Source organism: Scyliorhinus canicula, chromosome 8 (genome assembly GCF_902713615.1).
Source record: "Scyliorhinus canicula chromosome 8, sScyCan1.1, whole genome shotgun sequence".
In the NCBI taxonomy this organism is placed as follows: domain Eukaryota; kingdom Metazoa; phylum Chordata; class Chondrichthyes; order Carcharhiniformes; family Scyliorhinidae; genus Scyliorhinus; species Scyliorhinus canicula.
In genome coordinates, this window is record NC_052153.1 from 53,794,108 (window position 1) to 53,804,536 (window position 10,429).

The 10,429-nt window shown below is 45.6% G+C and overlaps 1 protein-coding gene across 9 annotated transcripts in view; it reads left to right on the forward strand.

Annotated features, from left to right (window-relative positions):
* dennd4c (DENN/MADD domain containing 4C) overlaps window positions 1-10,429 on the forward strand; it is a 228,185-nt gene that overhangs the window by 113,784 nt on the left and 103,972 nt on the right. For all 9 annotated transcript variants that reach the window (XM_038804599.1, XM_038804598.1, XM_038804600.1 and 6 more), the window contains 2 exons: window positions 4,865-4,931; window positions 5,067-5,125. In XM_038804599.1, the coding sequence (XP_038660527.1) occupies window positions 4,865-4,931; window positions 5,067-5,125 (126 nt within the window). The remainder of the gene's footprint in view (window positions 1-4,864; window positions 4,932-5,066; window positions 5,126-10,429) is intronic.

Consider the following 10,429-nt stretch of genomic DNA (forward strand, 5'->3'; position numbering starts at 1 on the left):
CTACCGTTAACCCTGTATTCCGCATTCATATTTGTCCTTCCAAAATGGACAACCTCACACTTGTCAGGGTTAAACTCCATCTGCCACTTCTCAGCCCAGCTCTGCATCCTATCTATGTCTCTTTGAAGCCGACAACAGCCCTCCTCACTATCCACAACTCCACTAATCTTCGTATCATCTGAAAATTTACTGACCCACCCTTCAACTCCCTCACCCAAAACGTTAATGAAAATCACAAACAGCAGAGGACAAACAGCAACTGGGCTCCAGGCTGAATATTTGCCATCCACCACCACTCTGTCTATCGGTTAGCCAGTTCGTTATCCAACTGGCCAAATTTCCCACTATCCCATGCCTCCTTTCTTTCTGCATAAGCCTACCATGGGGAACCTTATCAAATGCCTTACTAAAATCCATGTACACTACAACCACTGCTTTACCTTCATCCACATGCTTGGTCACCTCCTCAAAGAAGTCAATAAGACTTGTAAGGCAAGACCTACCCCTCACAAATCCGTGCTGACTATCCCTAATCAAGCAGTGTCTTTCCAGATGCTCAGAAATCCTATCCCTCAGTACCCTTTCCATTACTTTGCCTACCACCGAAGTAAGACTAACTGTCCTGTAGTTCCCAGGGTTATCCCTATTCCTTTTTTTGAACAGGGGCACGACATTCGCCACTCTCCAATCCTCTGGTACCACCCCTGTTGACAGCGAGGACGAAAAGATCATTGCCAACGGCTCTGCAATTTCATTTCTTGCTTCCCATGGAATCCTTGGATATATCACATCAGGCCCGGGGGACTTGTCTATCCTCCAGTTTTTCAAAACGCCCAACACATCTTCCTTCCTAACAAGTATCTCCTCGAGCTTACCAGTCTGTTTTACACTGTCCTCTCCAACAATATGGCCCCTCTCATTTGTAAATACTGAAGAAAAATACTTATTCAAGACCTCTCCTATCTCTTCAGACTCAATACACAATCTCTCGCTACTGTCCTTGATCGGATCTACCCTCGCTCTAGTCATTCTCACATTTCTCACATATGTGTAAAAGGCCTTGGGGTTTTCTTTGATCCTACCCGCCAAAGATTTTTCATGCCCTCTTAGCTCTCCTAATCCCTTTCTTCAGTTCCCTCCTGGCTATCTTGTATCCCTCCAGCACCCTGTCTGAACCTTGTTTCTTGAGCCTTACATAAGTCTCCTTCTTCCTCTTAACAAGACATTCAACCCCTCTTGTCAACCATGGTTCCCTCACTCGACCATCTCTTCCCTGCCTGACAGGGACATACATATCAAAAACACGCAGTACCTGTCCCTTGAACAGGTTCCACATTTCACTTGTGTCCTTCCCTGACAGCCTATGTTCCCAACTTATGCACTTCAATTCTTGTCTGACAGCATTGTATTTACCCTTCCCCCAATTGTAAACCTTGCCCTGTTGCACGCACCTATCCCTCTCCATTACTAAAGTGAAAGTCACAGAATTGTGGTCACTACCTCCAAAATGCTCCCCCACTAACAAATCTATCACCTGTCCTGGTTCATTGCCAAGTACCAAATCCAATATGGCCTCCCCTCTGGTCGGACAATCTACATACTGTGTTAGAAAAGCTTCCTGGACACACTGCACAAACACTCCCCCATCCAAACTATTTGATCTAAAGAGTTTCCACTCAATGTTTGGGAAGTTGAAGTCACCCATGACTACTACCCTGTGACTTTTGCACCGTTCCAAAATCTTTTTCCCAATCTGTTCCTCCACATCTCTGCTGCTATTGGGCGGCCGATAGAAAACTCCCAACAAGGTGACGGCTCCTTTCCTATTTCTGACTTCAACCCATATTACCTCAGTAGGCAGATCTCCCTCGAACTGCCTTTCTGCAGCTGTTATACTATCTCTAATTAACAATGCCCCCCCCCCCCCCCCCCCCTTTACCATCCTCCCTAATCTTGTTGAAACATCTATAACCAGGGACCTCCAACAATCATTTCTGCCCCTCTTCTATCCAAGTTTCCGTGATGGCCACCACATCGTAGTCTCAAGTACCGATCCATGCCTTAAGTTCACCCACCTTATTCCTGATGCTTCTTGCATTGAAGTATGCACACTTCAACCCATCTCCTTGCCTGCAAGTACTCTCCTTTGTCAGTGTTACCTTCCCCACTGCATCACTGCGTGCTTTGGCATCCTGAATATCGGCTTTCTTAGTTGCTGGACTACAAATCCAGTTCCCATTCCCCTGCCAAATTAGTTTAAATCCTCCCGAAGACTACTAGAAACCCCCCCCCCCCCCCCCCCCCACCCAAGGATATTGGTGCCCCTCTGGTTCAGATGCAACCCGTCCTGCTTGTATAGGTCCCACCTTTCCCAGAATGCGCTCCAATTATCCAAATACCTGAAGCCCTCCCTCCTACACCATTCCTGCAGCCACGTGTTCAACTGCACTCTCTCCCTATTCCTAGCCTCGCTATCACGTGGCACCGGCAACAAACCAGAAATGACAACTCTGTCTGTCCTGGCCTTTAACTTCCAGCCTAACTCCCTAAACTTGTTTATTACCCCCACACCCCTTGTCCTACCTATGTCGTTGGTACCAATGTGCACCACGACTTCTGGCTGCTCACCCTCCCCCTTCAGGATCCTGAAGCCACGATCCGAGACATCCCTGGCACCCGGGAGGCAACATACCTTCCGGGAGTCTCGCTCGTGACCACAGAATCTCCTATCTATTCCCCTAACCGTTGAATCTCCTGTTACTATTGCTTTTCTACGCTCCCCCCTTCCCTTCTGAGCCCCAGAGCCAGACTCAGTGCCAGAGACCTGGCCGTTAGGGCCTTCCCCCGGTAGGTCATCCATTCCCAATAGCATCCAAAACGGTATGCTTGTTTTGAAGGGGAACGGCCACGAGGGATCCTTGAACTGTCTGCCTGTTAGTTTTCTTTCCCCTGACTGTAACCCAGCTACTCTTGTCCAGTACCTTTGGTGTGGCTACCTCCCTGTAACTCGTCTCGATAACCCCCTCTGCCTCCCGGATGATCCGAAGTTCAAGCAGCCCCAGCTCCAGTTCCCTAATACAGTCTCTGAGGAGCTGGAGTTGGGTGCACTTCCCGCAGGTATAGTCAGCGGGGACACCAGTGGTATCCCTCACCACCCACACCCTACAGGAGGAGCATGCAAGTGCCCTAGCCGCCATCCCCTCTTACTTTACATAATTAGCTGCCCCGTAGACCAACTGGACCTCTGCCCTCCGACTCTGCTTCCAGTCAGCTGCACTCTAAACTCCTGGCTCCCTTCACGCTCTTTGATAAATATAGGAAATGAAATGTAAGGAGCACCTTACTCCCTCCTCACCTAACTCCCTCAGTCACCAAACTCTCACTGTAGCACTCAAATGCAACCAGTTCAGCACTCCCTCAGTCACCAAACTCTCACTGTAGCACTCAAATGCAACCAGTTCAGCACTCCCTCAGTCACCAAACTCTCACTGTAGCACTCAAATGCAACCAGTTCAGCACTCCAGTGCAAACAAAATCTGCACTGTAACTAGCTTAGATTTATACTGTGACTCTAGCCTCTGAAAACTGGCCTAATCCAATTAACTAATTAACAAGCTCCAGCTGCAAGTACCTACAAGTAGAACCTTGTTTAAAGCTGATTCAAAATTCACCACCTTATAGACCAAACAGCAACTTTTAAGTTAATTAACTAAATAAAAGAAATACTAGACTTTAAATAAAAATGAACCCTTATACTCCGTCAGTCACCAAACTCTCACTGTAGCACTCAAATGCAACCAGTTCAGCACTCCAGTGCAAACAAAACCAAGAATGAATGCAAGATCACCCATGATCCTGGTAGAACAAACTCGAGGGGCTGAACGGCCTACTCCTGTTCCTATTTCTTGTGATCTTAAAACCTGTGTCCCTGATCAGCTGGTGGGAAATGTTTCTCCTTGCCTAGCTTATCTCTTTTTTTATTTTTACAATTAAGCAGCAATTTAGCGTGGCCAATCCACCTACCCTGCACATCTTGGGTTGTGGGGGTGAAACCCATGCAGACACGGAGAATGTGCAACCTCCACACGGACAGTGGGCGGGGATTGAATCCGGGTCCTAGGTGCCGTGAGACATCAGTGCTAACCACTGTACTACCTTGTATAAGCCTGTCACAATCATGTACATCATATCAAATCTCCCTAAATTTATTTTGCTCCAAGGAAAGCAACCCCCCCAGCCTTTCCTTGTAATTTACAATTCCCCATCTCAGGAACCATTCTGGTAAATCTCTGGGACCTTAACATCTTTAAGTATGGTGACCACATCTGGATTCAATCCTCTAGTTAGGGCCTAACCAGAGGTTTATATAGGTTCAGCATAACTTTGCTTTTGTACATTTTATAGGAAAAATTATTCTATTGGCTATTATGTGCAGTATGTTAACGTTAGACGTTTCATGGAACAATAAAGTAGGAATTGTTATCATTTTAAAGCAAAGTTCAGAGTTTCGAGTGCCATGCATTCTGTTAATTCAATGGCAGCAATCACTTTCTTGAGCCAAAAAACTGCAGGCAAATATCTTATAACCATTGGCGTTAGTATTTATTTACCCAACTTTGAGACTTTACTTGTGCTAATACTTACCCATATTTTTCTTTTCGTTGATTAAATCTTTTAAATTTAATTGAAATTCACATGCAGAGAACAGTCAATATCAGAATTAGTGGAATACTGCTTGATATGACCTTGAGACATTTGCTGTGATTGTACTGTTTTCTGCTTACACTTCTGTTTAATGCATACTAATAATCGCTTTTGTTTTTCCATTTATCATTTTATGAGACTTTTCTTATATTGTTTATAGGCATATTTCCCACTTCATGCATAATGTTCCCTTCCCATCAGCCCAGAGGCCAAGAATCTTAGTTCAGGTAATGTGTATACACATTGCTAGTAATACAAAATTAGCTGTGGAGAGTTTAAAAAAAATTATATATAAAAGGACAAGAATGTGCTTCTTTCACTTCGATAAATTTGATACTGAACATTTTTTTTCTGTATTATAGTTGTCGGCACTTGATACCTTGACCCTGTCTCAACCGGTTTCAACACCGTTGCCTTTAAGGTAAGCTGGAATAAGTCAAACTATTGTAGCATTCATTAATAATTAATTATCTTTCTTGTCACAAGTAGGTTTACATCAACACTGCAATGAAGTTACTGTGCAAAGTCCCTGGTCGCCGCATTCCGACGCCTGTTCGGGTACACTGAGGGAGAATTCAGAATGTCCAATTCGGCTAACAGCACGTCTTTCGGGACTTGAGGGAGGAAACCGGAGCACCCGGAGGAAACCCACGCAGACACATGGCGAACGTGCTAATTCTGCACAGTGACCCAAGCCGGGAATCGAACCTGGGACCCTGGAGCTGTGAAGCAACAGTGCTACCCACTGTGCTACCGTGCTGCCCACGTTTCTCCCTCTAACTTGTGTAACCTAATGAAGGAGTCCTCATTTTTATCTCGTTTTACTTTTGTTTATCGCTCATCTGTTTGCTTCACACTTTCTCGTGCCTGTACTTGTACAGGTTTCTTTGACTTTATTTTCATTTTTAACTGACTTGTGCAATTTAATCAATTTCTTAAAGAATTAATAGAAATTTTGAATATTTACAAATCCATGAAGAAGCTTAATTTTATGTAGAATTGATTAGCCTTCAACTTGTTGAGCAAGTATGAAGTAAAATATTATGAACCTCACTAGTCAGAACAAGTTCAAAGCTGTTTTAATGGTTACTACTGTTATTCTTCTCTCCTTTCCTTGGCTCCGCCCCACCATCAATTCCTGTAAGTGCTACCTGTCATTAAGGAATAATTTGAGTGCCTACAGCCTTCACTTATGGCCCAATGTCATAGTTCTTCCATGAGTCATGGCAATGTGTGATCCTAGGAACATCTGATCCTTTCTTCACTCAGAACTCATTGTAATCAGAATTTGTAACAAGTATCCCTTGAGCATCTTTTATACCCTCCTGTTATGAACTATGCTGACATTGGTTACATCTGCCTAAAAGTTGGAACGCGCCTTTTTATTTATGTTGCATTTCTGCTCTCAACCTTACGCGAGTTGTTTAATAGATTTTGCGAAGGATTTAAATTTTGTTTTGTGTTCATCTACGTGCAAGATGTCATGCTGATGGGAGTACATTGTCCACTTTGGATACCCAGTATCAATACTTGCAACTGAGCATGTTGGAAGTTCTCAAGTCAGCCCTGACTCCTATGTTTAGACCGCCTCCTATTACACGTCACTTCCAACAGCAGCAGCATTTTTCGATTATGAATGAGGTTGCTAATTTTGAAATCATTGAATTAAAAGCAGTTTTGCTACCTGATTTCACACACTCGTGAACCTGGAATGATATTGTCCTAAGATCATTGCAGAGATCAGAGAAAACTTTAACTGGCCATGTTGAGACTTCAAGGCATTGGATGGGTGGCATTTGAAAAGAGGATGTGGCAGCCCATTGTGCCACTTAGTCGAAGAATCTAGGAATTTTAAAAAGTAAATTGTACATTAGTACAGAGATAGGCCAATGTGCAGAAGGTTGACCTCTTGGCCAGAATTTTATGGTTCTGCATCAAGCTGTGCTTGTATGTTCTTCGTTAAATGACTGGTTTCCATATTATGATTTTATTTAACCAAACAGTTAAATTGAACTGTTAGTGTGTCAGAGCATTTAAATTGGTCATTGTTTTTTTTTTAAAGCATTTTTATTGGTTTTCATTAGTATTTAAACAAAAATCAAAAGATAGTAAAACATAGGAAACACATACAGAAACACTAGACATATTAACAGTAGAATCCAAACAATCAGTTACAACAACCATACCATTAGCTTTATACATGCTACCCCATTGTATTAAAACATACTGGGGTGTGCTCGAGACAACAGAGGCTTAATCTTAGTTGCCATGGTTGCTTAAATGTTTTTTCCTTCTCCCTCACCACCCTTTATTCCCTGTGTGCTTGCTTCCCCTGTATTCTGGGTGTTAACCCCCCCCCATTTGTGGAATTCTGCCAAGTCTTGACAGCTAGTCCACGGCCTTGGGTGGCCCTACTGATCTCCAACTGAGCAGGAGTCTCCAGCGGGCAATCAGGAAGGCCAAGGCTAGGGCATCTGCCTCTCTCCCCGTAAATAGTTCTGGCTGTTCCGACACCCCGAAGACTGCCACCAGCAGGCATGGTTCCACCCTCGCCCACAATCCTGGACATGGCTTTGAAAAAGGCCGTCCAGTACCTGACCAGTTTGGGGCAGGACCAGAACATGTGGGTGTGGTTGGCTGGGCATCCCTGGCACCATTCACATTTGTCCTCCACCTCCGGGAAGAATTTGCTCATGTGTGTTCTGGTCAAGTGCGCCCTGTGCACTACCTTTAGCTGCGATAGGATCAGACCTGCGCATGAGGAGGTGGAGTTTGCTCTACGCAGTGCTTCGATCCAGAGTCCTCCCCCATCTCTGTGCCTAGCACTTCCTCCCACCATCTGTGTCTCGTCCAGTAGGGCCCTTAGTTCCTCTAATATTCATCTGTACAAGTCAATGCGGTTACCCTCCCCTGATTCTCCCAATGATAGCAGCCTGCCCAGTGGGGTGTGTTGGCTAGCTGGGGGAATGGTGCGGTCTCCTTGGAGAGGAAGTTCCTCAGTTGCAGGTATCAGAATTTGTTCCCTTTTAGAAGTTGGAGCTTTGCTGTTAGTCCCCCCAGGGTCGCTACTCTATCATCTATGTACAGATCTCCTACTGTCAGTACCCCTTCATCCTGTCTCCACGTTTTGAAGGAGGCATCTATCGTTGCCAGGATGAACATATGGTCTTTGCAGATGGGGGCCGCAACAGACATGCACAAGCCTGAGCTAGTTTCAGATCCTTGGAGTGGCCACCGCCAACTGGTTTCTCAAATATTTGGCTGCGAGTGGGCTGCGCGCTCTCGCTCTCTCAAGTATCCCATATTCCTCCTCCTTTGTACGACACTTTTACGGATTCTTGAGTTTTTCCCTGCCCACAAAAACGGCATCATTTATTTATCTAAGTGAAGAGGGCCTTAGAAATGAAGATGGAGGGATCTGAAAAGGAAGACGAATCTTGGCAGCATGTTCATTTTTATTGTCTGCAATCTTGGCGCCAGGAAGAGTGGGAGTGAGTCCTACCTCCGCAGGTCTATATTTACCTTGCATTAGGCCCATCAGATTCGACTTATGGATCAGTGTCCAGTCATCTCTTCTCCTCCCGCCCCCCCCAAAATTCATGGGGAAGATTTTGCTCTTGCTCAGGATACATTTGTAACCCAGGAAAGCTCTGAACTCCCTTAGGAGTCCCATTATGCCGTCCATGCTGGCCAGGAGGTTTGAGACATGGAGGAGCAGGTCATCTGCATACAGTGAGACTTTGTGCTCTCCGTTTCCCCTTTGATTGCCTTTCCACCCCTTTGACAACCTGAGGACGATGGCCAGTGACTCGATTGTCAGTGGAAAATGCGCATACCTGACTAGTGCCTCTGTGCAGACAGAACTATCCAGAACTGGTGGTGTTTTTCTGTACGCTTGTGATGTGAGCTCTGCACGGTAGTTCCACCCATGAGTTGAGTCCTGGCCCAAACCCAAACCATTCCAGGACCTCCATGAGGTACCTCCATCCGACTCTGTCGAAGACCTTCTTCGCGTCCGATGTTCGCCGTTAACTCTCTACCCTTGACAAACCCCGTCGGATCTTCCATGAATACTTCTGGCACACAACCCTCCAGTCGCTTCGGCAGAGTCTTCTAGGAATTTGGTGTTACTGTTCAGGAGTGAGATAGGTTTGTATGATCCGCACTCCGGGTCCTTGTCTTGTTTTAGGGATCAACAGTATCCAGCGTTGACGGCAGGACCCTTCTTGACAGCGAATCATTAATATCTCCTGCAGGTGTGTGGCTAGTGCTCCTGCAAACATTTTATAGAAGTGGCCCGGGAACCGTCTGTACCCAATTCCTTCCCTGACTGCATGGAGCTGATGCTGTCCGTGACTTCCCCACTCACTGCCGTTCTTCTGGTCCCTGTTTCTTTTGAATTGAACAATGTTTCACATTGCCCGTATTTCTGGCTGCATATTTGTGTACATAGTTTGACATTTCTATTGTTCCTTTGATTAGAATATTGGTTGAATGCTGCCTGAGAGTTTGAACATGCTTTGCAACTCCTATTCATGGGAACTTGCTCAGTTTTCATTGCATGTACTGTAGTTAAAGAGTTAAGCTCAAAAGTTGGTATTGGAAATGATTACTTCGTGGAATTATGGAATCCCTGCAGTGTTGAAGGAGGCCATTCGGCTCATCAAATCTGGACCGACCCTCCAAAAGAGCACCCAACCTAAGCCCACTCCCCACCTGATTCCTGTAACCCCGTAACCCCACCAAGGAGAAATTTAGAATGGCCAATCAACCTAACCTGCGCATCTTTAGACTGTGAGAGGAAACTGGAGCACCCAGATGAAACCCAGGCAAACGTGGGTAGAAAGTGCAAACTCCACAGTTATCTGAGGTTGCGGTTGAACTCTGGTGTCTGGTGCTGTGAGGCAGCAGTGCTAACCACCGTGCCACCGAGTCGTCCATTCTGAAATTCTGAACTTCTGAAATTTTTGTCCAGACATTACTGCCAAAATTTTGTCTGTATGTCTCTGTCTGTCTCTTTGTCTCTTTGTCTCTCTGTCTCTCTGTCTCTCTGTCTGTCTCTCTGTCTGACTCTCTCTCTGTCTGACACTCTCTCTGTCTGACTCTCTCTCTGTCTGACTCTCTCTCTGTCTGACTCTCTCTCTGTCTGACTCTCTCTCTGTCTGACTCTCTCTCTGTCTGACTCTCTGTCTGTCTGACTCTCTCTCTGTCTGTCTGACTCTCTCTCTGTCTGTCTGACTCTCTCTCTGTCTGTCTGACTCTCTCTCTGTCTGTCTGACTCTCTCTCTGTCTGACTCTCTCTCTGTCTGTCTGACTCTCTGTCTGTCTGTCTGACACTCTCTCTGTCTGTCTGTCTGACTCTCTCTCTGTCTGTCTGTCTGACTCTCTCTCTGTCTGACTCTCTCTCTGTCTGTCTGTCTGACTCTCTCTCTGTCTGTCTGTCTGACTCTCTCTCTGTCTGTCTGTCTGACTCTCTCTCTGTCTGTCTGTCTGACTCTCTCTCTGTCTGTCTGTCTGACTCTCTCTCTGTCTGTCTGTCTGACTCTCTCTCTCTCTGTCTGTCTGTCTGACTCTCTTTCTCTCTGTCTGTCTGTCTGACTCTCTCTCTCTGTCTGTCTGTCTGACTCTCTCTCTGTCTGTCTGTCTGTCTGACTCTCTCTCTCTCTCTCTGTCTGTCTGTCTGACTCTCTCTCTGTCTGTCTGTCTGACTCTCTCTCTCTCTCTG